Raw genomic sequence first — 24,635 nt, forward strand, 5'->3', positions numbered from 1 at the left:
TATACTTCCATGGATAAGGCTGAAAACATTTGTTGTATTTACCGCATAGTTTGGTAATATCATAGTCATTGTGAGTCATATCTTACATGCCTGTACATGGCCTAATATTGCTGTTTTTCAACAACAAAAATATGTATTGGACTTTGTAATTATAAAAAAGGCATATATAATGTACAAACACTTTATTCCAAGAGGACTCATCAGTGTTTTCTTATCAGACACAGAAAGGCCAGTATAAACCAACTTTAGTACAACATAAAGGTTTGACGTACAAGAGCTTATGCACATTCTGTAAGCCTGCATACAGAAACACTATGATTGACACACTGTGTTAGTGCACATCTGACAGGTATACACTTTGAACAAGGGTAAGTCTGTACCAATGTTTTGATTTCACAACATCAAATGTACACACTTGAGCCATTTTCCATTATGGATATAACCAATTAACATCAACTAATGAAGATACAGGAACAACAAGCAGACAGAACTGAACACCTCACCAAATTACAGTATTAAATGTGGAGTGGCAGCTGGTCAAAAAAAAAGGGGGGGTATCCTTGTTTTGGACATCTTCTCACACTAAAATACAGTGGGGCTTTTTACAGAAAAAGTCCTATGTGCCAGGTACCAGTGGGTTTATTATTCATATTAGGGCTGGTACATCTTTACAATTCCAAAAATGTAAACGTAAAAAAAAAGGTGGATAAAAAGTCACACATAAAAGCCATCTTATAGAAACTAACTATAAATCAGATCCAACCCCACCATTCATCATAATAAAATACCACAGTGGAAACAATTCTTAGCTCTCTTGAGTGCAAAATTTACCATGTAAAAATGTTACAGTTGTCTTCTCCAAAATCTACACCTACTTATTTGTCAAATGAATTAGGAAAATGTGCTAAGACCAGAATAAACTAATATTGCTTTATTTTATGGTACTGTCTGATTGTAAACATTAAACACCATTATGTCAGGTCTGATGATTAGTTAGCAGTAATTATTCTTTGTATATTTAGCAGTAAAGCACAGCAGTATTTGATAAAGAACACAGATAATCTTCCCAAAAAGATGGAAAATACTAAGACTTGTATTGCTATGGGTTATTTCTCCAAAAATCGTATAAACACTAGGAGGATGATACATTTATTGTATCGATCAGCAGCCTTGATTTTAAAAACAGACATAGAAACATACAGTACATAACCATACACACATACATGCTCTCACAGTCATTTTGCCCACTGACAGCTGTCAAAATGGGTATATGGGAAAGCCATGCAGGGCAGTGACTTCAAATACACTGTCAAATACAGTTTGGAGTTGTAAGGACACCCAATAGCTGCAGCTGAGAACAGTTTTTGTGGCACAATTGTACTGCAATACACCATATGACATCCTGCTGTATCAGGCTCACCAGGTGATATATATGACTTCTGAGATATGACATACAGTGTAGATGTCTAAATGATGCAGGGTTGTAAATTGAGACATTTAACTGGAGTGATAAAGTAGCAGGAGCGTTTACATGGTTGTTGGTGCAGTTGGCATGGCTTGGAGTTCCAGATCACAGGTGCAGGGTCACACTTTGTGAGGCATGTGGTGGGCAGTCAAATGTCCCAGCATTTTTTAAAGATCAGAGCCGAGATGGACGCTAATGCTGGGAGAACGCTGTGTATGGTTGGGCCCGGGACTGAGGTAGCCCAGGCCTTCCTCCTGCAGGCTGCATGAGTAGCGTCCTGCTTCAGAGGCGGTATGGTTAGTGTTAGGAGCATTGCCACTGGCCACCTGCTCAAAGGAACGGGAGAACACAGCACTGGCAGTGCGGGTAAGACTGGTGAGCGTTCCTCCCTTTGGGACTGACTGGCTGGAGGTGAGGGTCAGCCGCTTCACGGTCAGCTCCACATTCTCACTGTTTGCCCGGTTTGTAATTTGTGGTGCAGTCTCCTTGTCTTTGTTTGTGCGACTACTAAGCCGACATTTCTTCATAGCTTTAGCCCCAAGATTCAAAGTGGTCACACTGTTGCTAATAGTGATGGTAGGTGTTGTTTCAGGTCCCACTCCTCCTGGCCACACTCCTTCATCAACCTCTGAGATATCCATCAGCTCATCCGGGGAACCCAAATCCACTGCGTCTGAAAGTGTGAGAAAAATAAGTTACTTGTCAGCAAAAGCATAAAGCATAAAGCATAAAGCATAAAGTATAAAGTATAAAGTATAAAGCAAATCTCCCCTGACAATTAGCCCAAAGTTTCTCCAGTAAAAAGTGTATCTCAGATATTCAATTGCATCTTTGGTGGGCTGAGAGGCAGAGGAGAAATCTTCACCAGTCACCATCTTCCAGCAGGTGGCGCCTTAATATTGAATTGTTTACAGCAAGCAAAGAAAGAATCACTTATAGACTTAGATAATCCTTTCTGAGAGACAGCAGCATTGGTAAAGATAAAGAATGCATTATTTAAAAGCAGGAGAAGATAGCAAAAGCCTGGGAAAGACCACAAGGGATAGTCAAGTGTAGGGAGGCCAAGACGTCTAAACACAAATAATTCCTTGATTCTAATTTGAAGACAAAGTACTTGATGCCCATTTTTGGGTACACACTGCCACAAGATTGTAAACTGGCACATACTTAGCATCACATCCGAACTATGTTCAGGGATGTCAAGACTGTAACACAACACCAGTGAACACTGAGCAAACAAGACAGATAGACAGGTCCAGGTCCCATAAATTGTGGATATGTTGAGCCTGTTCCCAGATTAGAAATTATGCCAGACCTGTGTATCTCTCCAAAGCCCTCACAATATTAATCAGAAGGAAGTCATCTGTGTCCAGGCGCAACCCAGTAGTAATGTGTAAGGTATACCAGAGTGTGTTGTGGAAACTCAAATACCTGCTCTGTATTTTGGGCAAATCAACACATTTGTTCGAATCAGCAACACTAGGTGATTTTGTGCACCCAAACAGAACTTTTACAGAACAGAACATGGCACACTGGTTTTATTATTCACTTGTTTATGTAAATGTTGTATTATTTTTTTGTTTATATAATGTAAGACATTTAGGCTAACTGATGTAAAAAGTTGACAGTGTTGCTTATTGCAATTAGAAAATGCTGTTATGTTGCTATTTATTGGGGTAACAGTTTTGTCGTTATTCCAGCAGGAGAGTTTTATACAAAAAATAAATGATTAAAAATTATACATGGCAGATGAAAGGATTATTGTGATTGAGAAAAACAGAAGGTGGAGCCCAGCCAAAAGGTAAAGTGGGAAATTATAATCATGCAGGTTGTCAGACCACGCCCCACACAAGGTTACCTAAATTACCCCATGACTGTTGCAGGGGAAAGGGGGTAGGCCCTTAGTGCTGGCTCCTCCCTGTGGCCCCAGAGCTCTCATTCTCCACCATTCGCCTCACAGACTTCTGCCTCCTGACTTCCTGATTGCGCATGGCAATGACCTCATGACCTCGGGGGTCCACGCTGACCTCAGAGGTGCCACACAGCGCTTCGCCGTCAAGACGGGGCCGCAGGGAGTCTCCGTTGGGCATGCGTTCGCAGTTCACACTTGTCACATTGATCTCTGGGATGACCACGCCCCCAACCGAAGCCTCACTGTCTATACTCATTTCCTGGGACTCTGGTTGACAAGCATGGGGTTCATAAAATACAGACATTTACAAAAACACTGGTAAACAGAACATGTCATGCATGCAACCAAATTTTGACTGTAAAACAGACACAGATGGTGAATGTAATGGGAGAAAGACACAAATAAATCAGTAACTGAATAATGTTCAAACAGCATACAATGGGAGGGACACAGGAAAGAGCCATTTTAATGGCTTTGAGGATACCTCGCCATCAGTGTTTAACTTTTCATAACAGGAAGAATGAAATCGCACCCCTTGTTCACACTACAACCTGTACTCAAATCACAGAATTCATTTGGAAGTTTGTTTTGGGAATGTTGAGGCAAAAAACTTGCCTTGGTCGACAACTCGACATATATTTGGCAATGGTATATTGACAAAGTTGGTATGATGTTTTTTCTTAATAAAAATGTACTGTCATCGTGTTTGTGGTCTTAAAACTCTTTTATTATATCAAGCTCAGTGATGTGTCTCACCATGTCGTTTCCACCTGTGGCCCCTGATTGAGAGGGACGTGACAGCATTACGGGAAATCCTGGAGGATGTCGGCGTGATCTCGACCTGGATACTCCTGCCACCATCTTTTGTATTGTTTTTCAAAGCTGCTCCATGCAGAGACGACTTGATGGCATTACCCACCTGAGGCCAAAACAGTTAAAAAAGGAGTTAGGTTAGTCTCACCATTCATTATGTGGTAGTTTTCATGTTACCTACAAAACCACAGAAAGTTGCCACAGTAACATAATGATTAAGAAGAAGAAATACGTTTGGGCAATCAGAACAAATCAAAAGACAGAGCTAAAGATGCTGAGGTTCTCTTTGTCCATAGTGTAGAGGGAAAGTATATCAGTGGAACAGATGTTTTTAGACACTAGACCAGAGGTTTGATTTGGCTATGTGTGCCTTGCACAGGGCAGTGTCACAATCTCAGTTCAAAGAATTTCAATCCATTGCACACTTGATTTAATACTCCATAATCTTAAAACAAGTGGTTCTTTGTCTGGGTTGGTCTCATGAGTGAGTGACACGTCATAAGACCTTTTGACCAGGCAATTACCTGCTGCAAAACAGTCCTAAATTAAATCATGTCAGTTATGTCTGAAATTATTAAAAATCAAAGTAAGAACAGAGTATTTGATCATGAAGAGTATATTAATAGTTTTATTTTTTAAAGCAGAGGATCATGTACATAGACTTGCATTGCAATACTGTGCACTAAAGGTCCAATCCTCTACTCCCAAGGCCTCAAGGATTAGGGTTTAGCAGAGCGGAAAGCATGTAAATAATCTAGTGGGATTACACTCTGGTGTTCCCGACACAAACAGACCAACAATACGGCATAGTGTGCGGAGCAAACCTCAAAAACATAAACCAGCATGTGCATCAAAATCACATGCACCCGCGCAAAACAAACAAAACAAATTGTGTTCTGGATCTAAAAGTGCACAAGGTAGAAAAGATGAGAAGAGGAAAACAAACCCACCAAAAGTGCTTCAGGGAACAATTCTAGCTGGGCTCTGTACAGAACATCATCCAGGGCTTTGGATCCAAGCTCCACTTCACCGTTACACCTACACAGACATACACAAGCAAGGATCCAAGTCTATATATTTATTTACATCAAAGTGAGCACCAAATCAAACAGTGTGTAAAAGTGTTGACAAAGTGTGGCGTATGTGGGCACTTACAAAGCATAGTGGATCCCAGTGATGAGTTGAACCAGAAACTCTGACGTAACGGTCATACGGGTGCTAATGCCTTTATATCGTCGCATCTGCTGGCGTGGGTAACCACAAATACATACTCTGCAACAAAAGCAATGAGCAAAAGAGCATTAAAATATGAATTAGTAAAACAGATAAGCTTCATTCAGGGAAAGTATCATTTGCATTGATGATGCAGCTAAGTGCAAACAATTTCTGCTCTAAACAAAATAATAATTAGGACATTTGTAAGTATATGGGTGTTGTCAATAAAACCACCATCAACACACAGATTTTAAACAAAATTTTATATGCGAACATGTATTGATGTTGTGTATCTTGGTCTAGTGTGGCACTGAACACTATAAGAGGATCAGATAAGCTTGTTCTTGGAAGAGAGTGAGAGTATGAGAGTTTGCATGCATGAGCCCACACGTCTATGGAGCTAATTTCCTGAAGAGAAAGTGTGTATTGTAGCAAGTGTTTTACCTGGAGCTGAGCTGACAGAGAGATTGCAGTGAAGTCATGCTCATGTAGCTCAGCGCAGCATTGTAGCACAGCAGCAAGAAGGTCAGAACTTCAAATCTAAAAAGAAAAACACTAATTGAACATCACAAATTTGTCAACAGCAGAAAAATCTTGATAATTAAATGAACATAAAATAGTCTGCTGCAGTGAGTTGCAGTACAATCAACATTGTTAGCCCTGTTGACATAACCTGAATCTCCACAAGTACAATACACTAAAGTCACTTGCCATACCTACCATTCATATGCTGCACGATATAACCATAGGCATAACCAATTATTGTACATAATAATTTTGTAGCCTAATAATTGTACTTGAGTGCTGTATTTTATTATTTTTGTACATATTTTTTATCTTAAAGCCCAGTTCCTGCACTTTGCGTTGCAAGAGTCAAATTCTGGCACAAAGATTCTCATAAAATCTGGCTCATTTGTTTGATGCATCTTAGTTAAGCACAGTGTTAGTCTAGATATGTTGTTAATCCTCCTGTGTTTCTATTCTGGCTGGCATCCAAACAAACCAAGACGATGCAGTCACCAAAAGGAATGCCCATTTGATAAAGCAGTATTACACTTTAACCAGCCCAGGCAGTGAACACAAGGACTCAAGCCAAGTCTCTTACCTGTTCTGTGCAGTGAAGGTTTCTCTTTGCAAGTGTGGCCCACTGTACACTACTCTGGCCAGCCCATGATTGGCTAAAGCACCTTCAGTGAGAGCCATGGAGCCAATTGTTGAAGGCTGCACAAAACACAGGGTAAGGTTTCAATAATTAAATATTAAATCAAATCAATATCCAACCCAGTGTGTGGTTACCTCATGATACACTGAAGGTTTGGAGAGAGAGGGGACAGTGAATGATAACACTTTACTCTGTCCATCTTTGTCAACTATTTCCTGTGAAAGAGGAAACCATGTAACTGAGGTTAAGCCATTCAAAATGTCGGTCTTGACTGTTGAATCTTCACGGTTATGAAAAAAATGTATTCACTGCCAAGAAGTTAAAAAAAAGAATGGTGCTTTGTCGATAGACTATAGAAAAAAAACAGTTGAATACCAAACTTGCAAAGTCATGCCATTTCACTTCCCTCTTTTTAATATGTCCATTCTTATCTGCTCTACTTACTAGAGAAGTATCAGGACATGTAACCCAAATCCCTTATATGGGACTCAGTCTGAACTGGTTCATTTAGATAAGTGCTGTAAGCAGTTAGGCCAAGAGCTGTATGGAACATTGCTTTTACAATATTAAAAGGCTAGTTTATATATTAGTAAAGTTTAGTTTGGTTTAAAATAAACATGTTTATGTTCTATCTTTAATAACATAATAATGTTACACAAGTTCAACAAAAACAAAAAGAAGAAAAAAGAACTGTAGGTTAAAAGGTGCACAGTGTAACTTTTTGGTTGGGGGTTTGTCACCCACTCGTTTCCATGGATATGTTATTGCTCTGCCTGGAATGTTCCACAGTATGACATTAAACAGCTCTACCTTACACACATTAAATTTATTTATTCATTAATTTATCAAGGGGTTTACAGCTCAAAAATACATTAAAAGAAACAGGCATTCTGACTGTGAGCAGAGTTGCCTCTCTACAGATCTGAGCTGTAACTTGATTTGGTCTCTATGAAGACAGAAAGGTTTACTTCCATACCGTGAAACAAGAACATCTCAATAAAGAAAAGCATTTGGCAAACCCTCCACTTGAAAAGTTACACAACGCACATTTAAAAAATAACAACTTAAATATGGATGCTTGCTGTTTTAGTTAAGTACTTGGAGCAGGTGCACCACAAATCAATAACTGCTTCTTTGTTGTAAAAGAGCATCCTCTCATTAGCCTCTCCCCTACCAGGTTGTAAATGCCCAGCAGCAGGGCCTCTATGCAACCGGAGGTGTGTGGGTCCCTGGCGGCGCTGACGGACAGCAGACTCCACAGGAGCTCAGGCAGAAACTGGAGGGTGAAGCGCTGCAGCTGTGGCTCACCGCTCCGATAAAACTCAAACAATTGATGGCACACTGGCTCCAGCAACTGCAATACACAGACAACATACAGTTTAAATGGATGTGAAATAAAACTATTCATGATATTGATTAGTTTTCCGTGTGGTTGGCACTTTGAGTGGAAATTTGCATTAATGCCTTAATGATGACCCTTTCATATAGAAAATTATAGCTAATGCAGACTGTAATATACACTGTAATCCATTTACTGGGCCTGAAAATATTCTATTATTACTCCATACAAGGAGCAAACAGAGACAGGAAACTATGGAGGAGAGCACTCTGCTGATGACGCAGGCTCTACCAACTGAAGTTTACCACAGCAATATTCATCATAGTTACATGGTTTAACTGACTGAAGACAAAAATTACAAGCACACAATGGACAGTTTTGTAACACTGAGTTTAACATTTGACAAAAGGGATCATTTATTTTCATCATATTAAACAAGTAAAGAATAAAAATGTGTCATCTCATACATCACTATAGTTCTCTCGGATGACTTTGTAAAGTGCAGGGACCAGAGCGCCTTTGTCCTTCAGAGAGGCAGCATAGGAGGAAACAGCACTGTCTGGGAGTGTCTGCAAAAGTGAAAACAGCCAATCAGGAGAAGACTTAAAAATCGTAAAAGGTATATTTGAAGGTTCAATATCCAAGAAAAGGCAATATTGCTACTATAAGAACAGATCAAATGTGTTTTGAAATATAAAATATACAATATACAATAATGATCATATATTACTAGAAGTTAAATTAAAACAAAAAACAAAAATTGTGTTAGGTACAGTAATGAGGCTTTAAAGAGTAGTAAAACCATGTAGAGCGTATAAATTGTAGTCAAGAGTCATCATGGTACCTTATATTCTGACAGCCATTCCTCCACCACTCCTTGATCCATAGCCAACATGTTCCCTCATCTGCAGTGGAGGCACTTCTACCTGCGAGATTGGAAAAACACTTTAGATGTGTTCTGAATGAATGATGAGGGACTGCTGTGTGGAGGAAAGATAACTCCTACAAATAATGACAAATAACTGCAGGGAACTAGATGCCCATTAAAAAGGCATTCCCATCAGCCCTTTCACAAGCTTTCCAGTCCGTTACATCAAACATTACCATGTAACTTTTCTGTTAGGGGTTTTGCCATCTGCTTGTCTCCATAGAAATGTTACTGCTTAGCTTAGAATGTTCTATATGGCATCCATCTAGCATTTATTTGATTACAGGTGTTTTAATAGGAATTATACCAATGAATCCCCTCCTTGAACCATCACCTTATTGTGGTGGAGGGGTTTGAGTGCCCGAATGATCCCCGGAGCTATGTTGTTGGGGCCTTCATGCCCCTGGTAGGGTCACCCAAGGCAAACAGGTCCGGGGGGACGGGTCAGACGAAGAACGGTTCAGAAGTCCCATATGATGAGTCACACACAGAGGCCAGTTACGTTGCCCGGATTGGCGTCACCGGGGCCTCACCCTGGAGCCAGGCCTGGGGTGGGTGCTCGCCAGCGAGTGCCTGGTGGCCGGGCCTTTCCCCACGGGGCTCGGCTGGGCTCAGCCCGAAGGAGCGACGTGGGGCCGTCCTCATGTGGGCCCACTACCTGCGGGAGGAGCCATATGGGGCCGGTGCAAAGAGATCTGGGCGGCAGTCGAAGGCGGGGGCCTCGACGACCGGATCTCCGGACATGGAGACTAGCTCTGGGGACATGGAATGTCACCTCGCTGGGGGGAAGGAGCCTGAGTTTGTGCGGGAGGTTGAGCGTTACTGACTAGATATAGTCGGCCTCACCTCCACGCACAGTTTGGGCTCTGAAACCCAACACCTTGAGAGGGGCTGGACTCTCCATTTCTCTGGCATTGGCAGTGGGGAGCGGCAGCAGGCTGGTGTGGGCCTGCTCATTGCCCTACAGCTCAGCCACTGTGTGTTGGAGTTCACTCCGGTGAACGAGAGGGTCGCGTCCCTGCGCCTTCGGGTCGGGGACAGGTCTCTCACTGTGGTGTCGGCCTACGGGCCGAACAGCTGTGCTGAGTACCCGGCCTTCTTGGAGTCCTTGGGAGGGGTACTAGACAGTGCACCGACCGGGGACTCCGTTGTTCTCCTGGGGGAATTCAACGCCCACGTGGGCAACAACAGTGACACTTGGAGAGGGGTGATTGGGAGGAATGGCCTCCCTGATCTGAACCCGAGCGGTGTTTTGTTATTGGACTTCTGTGCTAGTCACGGTTTGTCCATAACGAACACCATGTTCAAGCACAAGGGTGTCCATAAGTGCACGTGGCACCAGGACACCCTAGGTCGGAGGTCGATGATCGACTTTGTAGTCGTGTCATCTGACCTCCGGCCGCGTGTCTTGGACACTCGGGTGAAGAGAGGGGCTGAGCTGTCAACTGATCACCACCTGGTTGTGAGTTGGGTTCGCTGGCGGAGGAGGAAGCCGGAAAGACCTGGCAGGCCCAAGCGTGTAGTGAGGGTCTGTTGGGAACGTCTGACGGAGCCCTCTGTCAGAGGGACTTTCAACTCGCACCTCCGGGAGGACTTCTCCCGGATTCCGGGGGAGGCTGGAGATATGGAGTCCGAGTGGGCTTCATTCTCGGCCTCTATTGTCGATGCGGCTGCTCGGAGCTGTGGGAGTAAGGTCTGTGGTGCCTGTCGCGGCGGCAATCCCCGAACCCGGTGGTGGACACCGGAAGTAAGGGATGCCATCAAGCTGAAGAAGGAGTCCTATCAGGCCTTGCTGGCTCGGGGGACTCCTGAAGCAGCTGACGGGTACCGGCGGGCCAAGCGTGCTGCAGCCCGTGTGGTTGCGGAGGCAAAAACTCTGAGCTAGGAGGAGTTCGGGGAGGCCATGGAGAAGGTCTATAGGACGGCCTCAAAGAAGTTCTGGCAAATCTCAGGTTTTCACCTCAGGAGGGGGAAGCAGTTCTTCGCCAACACTGTTTACAGTGCGGGGGGAGGGCTGCTGACTAGAGCCCGACCGATATGGATTTTGCTGTGGCCAATATGAAACCGATATAATGGAAGTTGGCGCTGCCGATAGCCGATATAATCGCCGATATATTTAGTGATGTAAAAATTCACTGTAAATGTTGAATTGTTTAAAAAACTTAGGTTTGGCTCTGGTGGATTTTAAATTGGGTTTATTTAGGCAACATTTATTGTTATTCTGCCTCTTTACATCATATTTACAGACAGTAGGTTGGCTTAATGGCATTTTTGCATCACATTCTAGACACTAGTGATGGGTATTCCAGTTCTTTTAGAGAACCGGCTCTTTTGGCTCGGCTCACTAAAAGCTGCTGGTTCTTTTAGGGTCCCAAGTGGCTCTTCAGATTGTTTTGTTGCAAGCAGGACTGAATCAGGACTGAACCAGGTCTAAACCAGGACTGAAAAAGGCCTAAACCAGGACTTATTTATTTTATGCTAAACTACAGATAAATATGCTCGTTTTTTTATTTTTATTTTTTTTAATCCTACGTACACGCAAATGTCTCAAAGTGTCGTTTTGAGCCGCTGCCGCTGTCAAACCACGAATCACGCGGCGTGAAGAGAAAAAAAGTGAGAAAAAGAGAAAACACGGCTCCCAATAAGGATCAGGCTCCCGTCGTTCCCTTCAAAGAGCCGGTTCTAAGAGTCATTTCGTTCGCGACGGACCCATAACTAGTAAAGAAAATAGCGCTATTAGCCTTTAGCCGTAAATACGTGCGCGCCGCAGTAATTAATTATATGCGCAAATGTCATAATTCACACCTCTGTTCACAGCTCATTTACATATCAGTGCAGGTCCAGTAGCAAATATAGGGCCAATATAGTCACTTTAGAACAGACCAATAGAAAACAGTCTGTTTATGTGCGGGAGCTACAGCAGCTAACCCATAACAAATGACAAAAACTAGCTTCAGAGTCGATATATTTCCAACACTCACCGCTCATACAGGCTCCTCCTCACATCACAAATCTGCACTAATAAATGTCCTTTTAATCCAGACTCAAACCGATTGTCCGTAAAAAGAATATAATCTCAGTGTTTGGATCTGTGTCTGCGAGTGTAAACAAACACACGTGAGTGACGCGACTCTGTGGTGTGTTCAGGGACAGTACGGACACACACAGACAAATGACTCCGTAGATAAATACTGATGTGGAGCCACATATTAGGACATTTATCTGTCTGTAAATTGGATTAAATGAACAGAATGTAGAGAGTCTAAACTTTATAACGAGGTATAACATGCCCACGTGAAATATCGGCCCCTATCAGCAAGCATATCGGCCGATAGCCGATATGCCTAAAGTTGCCCATATCAACCGATAATATCGGCCAACCGATATATCGGTCGGGCTCTACTGCTGACCTCGACTGGGGACATTGTCCGGTGGTGGAAGGAGTACTTTGAGGATCTCCTCAATCCCACTGTCATGTCTTCCGAGGAGGAGGCAGAGGCTGGGTGCTCGGAGGCGGACTCATCCATCACCCTGGCTGAAGTCACTGAGGTGGTTGGAAAGCTCCTTGGTGGCAAGGCTCCGGGGTTGGATGAGATCCGTCCTGAGTACCTTAAGTCTCTGGATGTTGTGGGGCTGTCTTGGCTGACACGCCTCTTCAACATCGTGTGGCGGTCGGGGACAGTACCTCTGGACTGGCAAACCGGGGTGGTGGTCCCTCTGTATAAGAAGGGGGACTGGAGGGTGTGTTCCAACTATAGGGGGATCACACTCCTCAGCCTCCCCGGTAAGGTCTATGCCAGGGTACTGGAGAGGAGAATCCGGCCGATAGTCGAACCTCGGATCCAGGAAGAGCAGTGTGGTTTTCGTCCTGGCACATAGCGTGGAACACTGGACCAGCTCTACACTCTCCATAGGGTGCTCGAGGGTTCATGGGAGTTTGCCCAACCAGTCCACATGTGCTTTGTGGACTTGGAGAAGGCATTCAACCGTGTCCCTCGTGGTGTCCTGTGGGGAGTGCTCTGGGAGTATGGGGTCTGGGGCCCTTTGCTAAGGGCTGTCCAGTCCCTGTATGACCGGAGCAGGAGCTGTGCTCGCATTGCCGGCAGTAAGTCAGACCTGTTTCCGGTGCATGTTGGACTCCGCCAGGGCTGCCCTTTGTCACCGGTTCTGTTCATTGTATTTATGGACAGAATTTCTAGACGCAGTCAGGGGCCGGAGGGGGTCCGGTTTGGGGACCACAGGATCTCATCTCTACTGTTTGCGGATGATGTTGTCCTGTTGGCTTCATCGAACCAGGACCTGCAATGTGCACTGGGGCGGTTTGCAGCCGAGTGTGAAGCGGCTGGGATGAAGATCAGCTCTTCTAAGTCTGAGGCCATGGTTCTCGACCGGAAAAAGGTGGCTTGCCCTCTCCGGGTGGGTGGGAAGTCTTTGCCTCAAGTGGAGGAGTTCAAGTATCTCGGGGTCTTGTTCACGAGACAGGGAAGGACGGAACGTGAGATTGACAGGCAGATTGGTGCAGCTTTGGCAGTGATGCGGTCGCTGTATCGGACCGTTGTGGTGGTCTCGAGTTACCGGTCAGTCTTCGTTCCTACTCTCACCTATGGTCATGAGCTCTGGGTAGTGACCGAAAGGACAAGATCGCGGATACAAGCGCTCAAAATGAGTTTCCTCCGCAGGGTGGCTGGGCGCTCCCTTAGAGATAGGGTGAGGAGCTTCAGTCACACGGGAGGAGCTCGGAGTAGAGCCGCTGCTCCTCCATGTCGAGAGGAGCCAGTTGAGGTGGCTCAGGCATCTGTTCCGGATGCCTCCTCGGTGCCTCCCTCGGGAGGTGTTCCGGACATGTCCCACCGGGAGGAGGCCCCGGGGAAGACCCAGGACACGCTGGAGGGACTATGTCTCTCAGCTGGTCTGGGAACGCCTCGGGGTTCCCCCGGAGGAGCTGGAGGACGTGTCTGGGGTGAAGGAAGTCTGGGAGTCCCTGCTTAGGCTGCTGCCCCTGCGATCCGGCCCCGGATAAGCGGACGAAAATGGATGGATGGATATACCAATGAATATAATCATGGGAAACATGCATTGTTTTTGTGAGCAGGATAGCCTTTCCACAGATCTGACATGGATACAAACAGGTGATGCCTACAGACAAAGAAATCTCCATGGAGATAGGCCTCCCCCAGAAAAGTTAAATAGTACTGAACGACACACCTGGCGACAGGGCGCTGTTCATAAATAGCAGCACTCTGAGCCATTAGTGTTAATCTGTCCACACTCAACCTTGGAGGCATAATTACGTCAAAAACATGAAATTGAAGAGAGAGAAAAGATAGAGAGAAACATAATTTCAATTTCTTTATATGTCTAGTACATGTGAAGAAATTGACAATAAAGCCAACTTTGAACCTTGAAATCTCTTTTTTAAATGACAGGCACGTTTTTCCTATTGCTCATTTCTCTTCCCCCTTGACATAGTCGTCTTTTCTGCATTAGGTTTTACACAGAAGCCAGCCTGGTTTCTCTCTGTAGTGACTGTGTTTTGTGTTGCTGCCATTAAGCATCTACATGGTTAAACTGGCAATAAAATTCCTTGTTTGGTGCGTCTGGCCAGTGAGAGCAGAAAAAGGACAGGGCCAGTCAAGTCCTTCTATGTGCACACTGTCAGACACACTCAGGCTCTGTAACACTGGGAAACACATGATTTCCTCTTCCCATTTACCCTTACAGCCCACAATATATTTACAAGTAAACTACTTAGTCATCATTATAAATTAAGGGCAATTTTCCTTTGAGCAGCTTTCGGTGCTATCTTATGTTGAGCAATACACTGTAGATAACATTACCCATGCCAGAGCCACTTGCTTCATATAGTTTATGAATGCACAACACAGAACGACACACAACACAGAATTATTAACTTTCTGAAAAGTTACAAAATGAGCAGCAATTGATACTCTGCATCAGATGTCATCAACATTCCCTGGAGGTGTGAAGCTAACTGTAAGCACTGCTCTATCTGACCAGAAATAACTGATTTAGTTAGAACTATAACAGGTGAGATGATCTGGGCAGTTAAACGAGTCCCTCACACATGAAATTATGGTCACAAGCTAGTTAGCATTAGCCAATAGTTTTTGTTGAAAATCAAATACTTAAAAAGCTCTTATTGATCACAGGCTAGTGAATATGTGTTGTTTAAATACATTTTGTAATTTTTCTTGAGTTTTCAAATATTTTAAATATCTTCTTTGGCAGCGTTTGCTAATGTGTGCATTGTGTCACCATGGAAATTACTGAACATTCCATCAGATACACAGATACGTGTAATACACCCCCAGTGTGAGGTTGCTGTCAAGTATCAAGAAGGTCATCGAAATAATTACTGGATAAATCAAGTATCAACAAAAGATCAATCAAATCTGACATCTGAAAAATCAACCTGTACAAAAGATTCTTTTAAAGAGGTAATTCACTCGAATGTATTGTGCTTGGTCTCTTCATTTGAACCATTTTTCACTGATCACTTTTCTCAGAGCATAGAACAAAGTAATTCTTCTTTCCCCATCTTTTTCTCCTAATCTTGCACAGTCTTCCTCTCATTTTTTATATATTTTTTTAAATATGGTGATCACAAATGCCAGGCAAAGCCTCGTAATGGTTTTTTACCTCTGATTTCTGCTCCTTCATGGCAGCCAGGTGTCTATTTATGGACAACGCCAATAGCAGAAATGACACAGGGGGAGGGGGAGCTGGTGACTCATGAAATTAGGAGAAGGATAATACAGCCGAATAATAATTTAGAGAAATAAGTCTTTTGTAACTGCTGGCTGTTCTGTTCTTCAGAGCTGGCAGTGAGGGCGAGGAGGGCGGTATCCTAACCCAGCGTGTCCGTTTTAAAGCAGACTGCATAATAAAGACTGTGATTACTGAGTGGATGAGTCAGTGCACTAACAGACAGGGCTCTCCTCCTCCTACACAGCTTGGCTTTGGATTTCAAGTGCCCAATAAACGGTACTCTTGTGCAGTCTGGGCTGTCTGTATTCACTGCCTCCTGAAATGCACTCTGCTGGTACCCGCCTCCTGCTTCTCTTGCTGCCTACCTGTGGGTTATTTCTGACTGTTCATTCCTTTCCAGCAATAGTCAAACATGCATATGTGTTTTTGCATAGACCAACGGTCTACTAGAATCTATGTATAAATGTAATAATACTGGATTTTTGCCCTGCCTATGACAAAAGCATAAAAGTACAGTGCTTGCAGTCAGAATACAAGCTAGCTCACCTTAACAAAAATGCACCAATTCATGCTTCAAAAAACATTGCAGCTTATTCTTTCATTCTTATTTTATCATATTATATAATGATTATTACAATCAGATAGTGAGTATTTCTATAATCTAATAGAGATAGTCTGATGTGGCCAACCTTTGTACTTTTCAGCAAGGCTGTGGATGAGTTTGCTTTAATTAAAAAAAAAAAAAATATGGAGGCTAAAATAAGCCTTCATATTGGGTTCTCTGGGCTCTAAACAACTGTGTTGGCATTAGTCATGGAAAAAAAAGCAAAATAAAACATATCAGCTGATCTCTATCTAATCATATCTCTTACTTTTAAAAGTTGTAATGATTTTGGTCTGCTAAAAGCATTGCATTGTGAGTGAAAACATTTGATGAGAAATAAGTGCTAGCTTTGGAAAAACACAATGCACATGCGCATAATAAAGCAGCATAGAGCACGAAGTGATCCAGCAGGTTCAACGGGTCACCTTACCAAACAATAACAAGCCTTCAAACATGAGCAGGAGTGCAGATCAATAGAGAAATGAAATGGCGAGATGTAAATGGATGCACAGGGCTGGAGGATAAAAGGTATGATGGCTCGAGGGACAGATAACCAGAGTGAATGGAAAACACTGGGTCAATAAAAGAGTTCATTAGGTTTACAAATGTGTTGCACCCGACCGCCTCAATGCCCAACTGACAACACCAGATAGGTAGTGCTTGTGAAACACACACCGCTGTTGTCACAATACTTCTGTGTTTAACCACATTTAGTGTTCCAGTTGGAGCTCACTCTAGCAAAAGGAAGACACAGACTGCAGAGTGTCTGGGAATGTGTCACGATCTGCAAAGTGCGCATTTGTAAATGTGATTATTGCCTTTTTTCAAAATGTGTTCCTGTTAGTGGAAGAACTTGACAGCTCCCTTTCCTCCAATAACACCCACATTTGTCTTCTTTGCTGGGGTTTAAATTACTTGTTTTGGTCAAGAATCTATATACTATTGATTCATAGGACCCACAATACTGCTCAGTAGGTCTGCACAGGAAGTCTGCCATCAATATTAAAAGAATACTAGCCAATTTAAAACAATTACTTTTAAATGAGGAACATGTCCAGTACCCTCATAAAAAAGGAAAGAATGTCCTTATGTGACTAACTATAGCTCCACTCACATTCTATGCACACAGAAAGATTTCATCAACTTTACCAGTATTAAACTAGAAAAGCGTGATATACTACTGAGCTATCTATGCTTTATTGCAGATCCCATGCAATTATTTTGGTGTATCATGACACCCTTAATAGTACAGAGAAAAAACAGCTGTGTGGATGAGCGCACTGGGATTCTTAAAGTTCCTCTTAAAGTTCAATCCAACAATCAACAAGTCTTTTGTGTTTACATTCCAAATCCTTGTTGCAACTGTATAGGCAGGTCCTGACACAGTGGCCATGTCACACCCCAGGCTCAAACACCAAACCTGAGTAATACAGGCATGCTCTGCAGCATTACAACAGCAAATGATGTCTTCATGTCCTACCTGCCAAAACCAACAGCAGAACACATCAAAAGAATGACACAACTAGAGACAAAACATCCATTGCTTCAGTTACTTGTGGAACCTTTGGTTTCTCCAGGAAAATAAGAATAAAGCAGCTTCTAGAGAGGGGAAAAAAGATCAGGTGGGAGGTTTCGAAAGAGGCAGAGCTGCATCAGCTGCTTTTTCCTGTGTTACAGGGTTCAAACAACAACAGAGTATATTAGTAACACCTATATCCATTACTGAAAGCTCAAAAATTTGAATGCTAACAATAATCCTTAGTTCTTCTGACATTAACCCAGAATGTTTTACAAGAAATTGTATTTGTACATAATATTGAAAAAACTATTTTGAGCTTTTGTGGTTGGGGTGGACTTATATAATGATACAGATCTTCTAACAGGCCCCTGAGCAGCAGCCAACACTCACAGTGATCTACTCTCAGAGGCACAGGCACCGCTTGAAACACTTCATGCGGCTCAAACATTTTACCATCTCTTTAGTTTGTGTTTGTCCTTTGCTCAAACTGTCCTGACCTGACTTGTTGTCATCCCCGCCACCTCACAACTTCCACTTTGCCCTGCCTCCAGGCTCTCTGCAACAACGGGTCGCCTGAAAATATATGGAGCATTCTGTGCCTGCCCTGTACTAGACACATGATCGTCTGAGATTTTTGCTTAAGAGGACAGGCGATCTGACAGGGGAGGAATCCTCTTAAAGCAGCCTATCCACACTCCTGGTTCCTTTTAAGCCACTGATGCATTTTCATCCCATCACGCATAACAAATATGTAAACTTAGATAAATAGTTTTTGTTTTGTGTTGGCCTATTTATAAATTGTAAATAATAGAATTCATAGAAATGATATGTCTCAAAATTATATGAGTAGCTATAGATTTTTTTTAAATATAAATTATTTTAAATAATGTGCAACTAAAAGTAATCCACTGGCAAGATGACAGATGATTGTAAATGACAGCAGAACCTACATGATGGTCCTGCTCCAAGCGCCACTAGGCTGTTCTGTCAGAAAGCATTAATAAAGGGAAAGGCCTCAGGTGGCATACATGCTTTTGTGTGTCTATGCATTCATATGAACATACTAATGGCACCACTTTTGAACCATGATTCACCAAACAGACAAAAGTTCTGTAACTGCTGCAAATATCCTGTGTAAGCCTATATAAACTCATGCCTCAAATCTAATTCAAATAGTAACTGGTGGACCATTTAGAAGCAGAAGTCCTTGTGAAGGACATAGGCTGCAGAGCTGTTCCACATGCCTTTGGGATATGTGGCGTTTACTGAATATATACTAACTCACACAGGAAAGGTATGACTGATAGAGGAATGCTGTATCAGATACTTATTTTAAAAATCCAAGCAAAACATAATCTAACAGAGCAAAGAGCTTAAGGAAAACATGAGGGAACACCACATCCACATACATGCACTGAAACACTGTCTGACGGGTCATACTGTAGGAAAATTCCCAAACACCGTTTGAATCATGTCCCAACAATCCAATGCCGTTTAAGATCATACAAACCAACAAAGATTGTTCAAAAAAGCTCTTTTGGTTTACCCAGCTGCACCATCGTATATTTAATTTAACCACATATATGCTACACTTAACGGTAGTTTAGTTAGTTATCGTGACTTTCTTTGCCACCATCCAAGGGAGAGTTGTAAAATTATCAAGTCTACAACACGATCTAATTTAGGCAAAGCTTAAATTTACCATGCAAGAGGACTTCAGTTAATGTCACCGTAGACATTAATATACGCTTTCTTTTGTGTAGCCAGAATAGTACAAGTATATTACGGGTATAGAAACGAAGGCAAAAGTTCCACAGTGTTTGCTCATTATACCAGGGGAGGATCGTAAATGAGTCAAGTCTTGAACTCACTAAATGACTCCGAACTGTCACTGGTTGTTGCTTACAGATTAGCTGGTTAGCTAGCTCAAAGAGGGCGCGACAACAAGGGAACTAGAAAAGTTAATGTACTTACTGACATGCTATCCGTCTTTTCACTTGTATAATTCTTCAATAATGTGGCGAATAAACGTCTATCACACCGCAACTCTAGAAATTTGCTGAATTATTCACCAGCTCCTTCCATCTTCATTACTTTCTCCACTCAAACTACTGAAACACAGAGGCGCAAATGTAAATGATTGACAGCTTCACGGACCAATCATGAGCTGACATTAAAAAGAAACGGCCGCGCCTCCCGTATAGGTAGCCAATGGAATTTCAGCACTGGTCCGCATGTTAATAATTTCCGCGAACACGGTAGATTGTCGCTTGTCTCTGTCATTGCTCTTTGACAGGCAGCCACATTATCCGTCAAAAGTCCCCTTACGCATTAATGTAAATGCGCATTCCAATATAGTCAGCAATGAACTATGACAATTATGGCACTTTCTTTTGTTTAATGTAAATAACCAACTTAATATTTACATTACTTACCCCTCTGACAGGGTACGTTTTAAATTATAAGTTACATACAAGTACAGATTGTAATATTTTGTGTACCCTACGTGAATGTTCATTTGATTTTGTCATAGGAATACGGTTAATTGATGTGTAATGACCAATAAATCTGACGTTATGGTACTGTTTACTTACGGGGCATTTTAAATTGATACAATTTTTTTATGTGTTTTCCCAGCTCTTACGGTGTATTTGAAGATTTATTGCAATTAAATCTGAAAAATTTGTATATTCAATATATATAATATACTGTATATTACAATATATTATTAGACCTAATAATTCGTTGTTTTAACTTTACAGGCTAGACGCCAATGAATGTGAATTGCTTTTTAGATGTATATTCATTAGAGAAATTTGCAAGATTATTAGAATATGCAGTCGACGGGGCCGCTAAATGTAAAACCAATCTTAAGCCGCGTCTGTGATAGAGGTGGGTTTGTAAATATTTATTTAATTGTCTCTTTAATTGCTGTGCAAGGTTCTGATGCTAATTAACTTGATTAATTAGTTTAATTTATATATTTTGAGGGATTGTTGATGTAAACTGTTTAACAGTTATTCACAAGATGACATTTTCAGTTAGTGATATAATTCAAATGTTTTATAGATAACAGGTGAAAAGCCACATTACCAGACGAAAGGATAGATTACCAGACAGACAGACAGATAAAAAGATAGAAGAAAGGTAATTAAAGCTCCTAAAATCCATTCAAGTGACCGTCTTCATTCTCTGACCATGTCCCAGTACATCACATCACAGTCTATATGGTCCTAAAATATCTCCAATCCCTGCAATTACTGGCTTCTATGTAGTTCAATAATAATAATAATAATAATAATAATAATAATAATAATAAATATAGCCGCAAGCGGCAATGATCGGCCCTCGCACGTGCTTACGCCGCGCCCCGCATACGCCGCGCCCCGCAAACGTCGCGCCCCGCAAACGCCACACTTTACACTGACCCGAATAAGCCTAATCTTAAACCTTACCCTAATCGTAATCCTAACCATAGCGCCAACCCTAGCCCTATAAATCTTAATTTAACCCTGCAATTTTCAAAATTTGGCCAAAAAAAATATCCAAGATGGCGGACTTCCGGTTTGTAAAGGGGCGTGGTCACAATATACATTTTTGTTCTTATTGCCATGATGCATCTGGCTACCAAATTTGGTTAGGCTATGCCAACGTTAGTGTAAGGACATTTCATTGGCAAGGATCCAATTTTGGCTTGTTGCCATGGCAACACAATGTAAACGAGATGTGAGCATCATTGAGTGTTTTAATCGAGACCATGTCACAAATGTGGGTACCAAATGTTGTATATCTGTGACAAATAAAACCTTATTTTTACATACAAATTTTCTAGGGGGCGCTATTGCACCCATTTTTGTATTTTCTTACATCAATGTGTTCAGGGTTGGGGTGTGAACCCACGATTAAAATTTGAGTGAAATCAGCCAAAGTTTGTGCAAATTGCTAGGGGGCGCTATTGCACCCTCTTTACTTACATCAGTCTGTTCAGGGTTGAGGTGTGAACTCACGATTAAAATTTGAGTGAAATCGGACAAAGTTTGTGCAAATTATCAGGCGTTGAAGTTTGATGGTGAGCCCTAAAAACAAACCCGAAATTTGCACCGTTGCCACGGCAACACCGTGTGACCTTTTAAAAAGCTTTTAACAACTTTTAATGTCCCACTTGTCTAGATGATACAGAATGATTCTGTCTGGGTCAAACGCCCTAGGATGAGTTCGTTCAAGTACGAGGACAGGTCACACCATCAATCCAATATGGCTGACTTCCTGTTGGTTGCCTAGCAACCACGTAATATACTTTTTTGTTCCTATTCCCATGATGCATCTGTGTACCAAATTTGGTTTGGCTACGCCAAAGTTTTTGTTGGGCATCCTATTGGCGAGGGCAGATGTTTAGCCTGTCACCATGGTAACACGATGGGAAATGGCATGGGGTCGTCATTGACTTTTTTGATCAAGACCAAGTCCTGAATCTGTCTACCAAATTTTATATGTCTACAATGAAGTAAATGTTTGCACTACCATGCAATTTCCCTAGGGGGCGCTATTGTGCCCATTGGAGATTTTCTTATATTAATCTGTTCAGGGTTGGGGTGTCAATCAACGATAAAATTTGAGTGAAATCGGCCAAAGTTTTGTGCCAGAATTTGTAGATTTTATCAATGGAGAGTTTATGTCATTGCTATGGCAACGCCATAAAAAATATGACATGGATGTCATTGAATTTTGGATCAGGATGCCAAAATGGAATTTTGTGCAAAATTTCACAAATTTTTGAACAACTATTTGGGAACAAATGATTTTCTTCCATATTAAATTTTGTTTCAATCTATAGGGGGCGCTAATGCGCCAAATTAATAATTTCCACATGAAGTAGCTTCAGGGCAGAGAGTTTAACACTGTTTCAAATTTCAATGAAATCGGAGTTCGTTTGAGCAAATGGGAGCAATTTGTAAATCTCCAAAATTGTATGCATTTTTTGTTGCTTCACTGCTCAGAGACCGTAAGACGTGTGTGAACAATTTGAATAACTTTTGATGTTTCACGTCTTGAGATAATGTGGACCAAATTTGAGCTTGTTTGGGTGAACGCCCTCGGAGGAGTTCGTAAAAGCTTAGCAAAATTTCCGCCAATATTGCTGCCCCCTAGTGGAGCGCACGGTGTTGGTGTAATAATATTTTTTGCTTGTCTTGACATGATCGACTTCAGTGTCAAATTTCATGATTGTACGTGAAAATTTTTTTTTGTGTCATTTGTATTAACTAATGCATTTTTGGGTCATTTGGGGGCGCTGACGAGCCATTTTATATTTTTGGAAAATGAAAATAGCCAAAACGTAGGGAAGCGCGAGTTTTACCAGATGGCAAAATTTCCAGGACTTTTCGTCATTGTTTAGTGGGAGAAAAATGGGTGAGTTGGTTAGGAAAAAAAAATAAAAAATTAAAGCCGCAAGCGGCGTCGAACGGCCCTCGCCCGCCGCGCCCGCGAACGCCGTGGCCGCAAATGGTGCGCCCCGCCCATACCATACCCTAAACGCCGTGTCCGCAAACTGTATGCCTGCAAACGGTGAAATTACATAGTGCTCCTTTAAATGTTCTTTGCGCCACCTGCTGGCCAACCTTGAAAAATGCTCATGTCAGTAATATATGTTTTTGCTTCTAGTCATTAATAGAATTGAATTCCCAAATTTGGTACAAATCTGATAATGCTGACATTTTATGTATATGGTAGGGGGCGCTATAGTGTTCACTTTTCATATGTTTTATAGTGTATTATATTCAGGTTGAGATCATGCATTAGTGATTCAAATTTCAGCACAATCGGACAAAGCATGTGCTTGTAATATATTTTTTCTATTTTTGGGAGGAGTTTTAGCCCCCCTGCTGGCCAACAGTGAAAAATTCCCCATGTCCATAATATACTTTTTTACTCGTAATCATGCATAAAAGGTAATTCCCAAATTTGGTGCAGATCCGACAATGTTGACATTTCATGTCTATGGTAGAGGGCGCTATAGTGTTCACTTTTCATATGTTTTATAGTGTATTATATTCAGACTGAGATCATGCATTAATGATTCAAATTTCAGCATGATCGGACAAAGCATGTGCGTGTAATATATTATTTTATATTTTTTGGAGGAGTCTTTGCGCCCCTGCTGGCCAACAGTGAAAAATTCCCCATGTCCATAATATACTTTTTTACTCATAATCATGCATAGAATTTAATTCCCAAATTTGTCTCCCATAGGGGCAAAATTTTTTACTTTTCCAGGTGGCGCTGTGTCACCATTTTTTTATGCCCCACGAAACCTATATTTTATCGAATTTTTCGCCACTTCTGAATAATGTGCCAAGTTTGGTGAGTTTTTGAACGTGTTTAAGGGGTCAAATTACAGCTCAAAGAAGAAGAAGAAAAATAATTAAAATAAAATAATAATAATTCGAGCAAAAACAATATATCCGAAAACATTAGAACAACATATTATACGTTTTTTGAAAGCTCTCGACCTTTCCCACGTCACCGTGGGGTCATTGGTGAGTGACGGGCACTGACGCGCTCGTCATTCGCCATCTCGTCGAGGTCACCCATGGCCATCCATTGACTTCCATTCATTTTAGCAGTAGTAAATATGAGCCCGGCCTTGGACGTGGGTTACTGGGATACTGCTGTTCGTGCCGGGGGCGACCGTGGACATAGTTGCATGTGGTCTTGTTGCATTCGGACATGCGCACGTCGCTCCCCATTCGCTCCGCTTAGCGGAAGCAATAGGCCCTAAGCCCTGTCGGGGCCTTCGCCAGCCTCTGGCGCTCGGGCCTAATAATGATGAGGATGATGATGATGACAGATCTGGTAGTACAACGCCATCTAGTGTTTTACTGTAGTTCTACAGTTACTTACTATCTCTCAATGTTGCAATTAGGGTTCACAACAAAGACATTTTTGAATA

At 42.1% G+C, this 24,635-nt stretch overlaps 1 protein-coding gene across 5 annotated transcripts; it reads right to left on the reverse strand.

Moving 5' to 3' along the window:
* Window positions 1-167: 167 nt before the first annotated feature.
* On the reverse strand, window positions 168-19,822 carry hycc1 (hyccin PI4KA lipid kinase complex subunit 1). 5 transcript variants are annotated; one of them, XM_020932666.2, is made up of 12 exons: window positions 19,661-19,818; window positions 8,751-8,832; window positions 8,374-8,475; window positions 7,742-7,921; window positions 6,702-6,782; window positions 6,511-6,626; window positions 5,850-5,945; window positions 5,346-5,462; window positions 5,141-5,228; window positions 4,134-4,296; window positions 3,333-3,644; window positions 1,998-2,138 (listed from the first exon to the last, which is right to left on the reverse strand). In XM_020932666.2, the coding sequence occupies exons 2-11, from the start codon at window positions 8,799-8,801 to the stop codon at window positions 3,367-3,369; spliced, it is 1,272 nt and encodes a 423-aa protein (XP_020788325.1). In that variant the 5' UTR covers window positions 8,802-8,832; window positions 19,661-19,818; the 3' UTR covers window positions 1,998-2,138; window positions 3,333-3,366. The 5 variants fall into 5 exon arrangements, with proteins under 5 accessions (XP_020788323.1, XP_055013033.1, XP_055013034.1 ...); XM_020932665.2 differs by having other exon boundaries at window positions 3,324-3,644; XM_020932664.2 differs by lacking the exon at window positions 3,333-3,644 and having other exon boundaries at window positions 168-2,138; window positions 19,665-19,822.
* Between the last annotated feature and the right edge of the window lie 4,813 nt (window positions 19,823-24,635).

This window comes from Boleophthalmus pectinirostris, unplaced genomic scaffold (genome assembly GCF_026225935.1).
Source record: "Boleophthalmus pectinirostris isolate CB_2022bp ecotype Guang Dong unplaced genomic scaffold, ASM2622593v1 HiC_scaffold_21, whole genome shotgun sequence".
Classification (NCBI taxonomy): domain Eukaryota; kingdom Metazoa; phylum Chordata; class Actinopteri; order Gobiiformes; family Gobiidae; genus Boleophthalmus; species Boleophthalmus pectinirostris.

What these genes read in the sequence shown, in the direction of transcription:
- hycc1 (XM_020932664.2), bottom strand. Translation starts at nt 8,801, where the DNA reads ATGTTGGCTATGGATCAAGGAGTGGTGGAGGAATGGCTGTCAGAATAT. An exon ending in CTCTGTCAGCTCAGCTCCAG is followed by an intron (nt 5,463 to 5,849) that starts GTAAAACACTTG and finishes CTTTTGTTGCAG; the next exon opens with AGTATGTATTTGTGGTTACC. An exon ending in ACTGGGATCCACTATGCTTT is followed by an intron (nt 5,229 to 5,345) that starts GTAAGTGCCCAC and finishes ATGTCTGTGTAG; the next exon opens with GTGTAACGGTGAAGTGGAGC.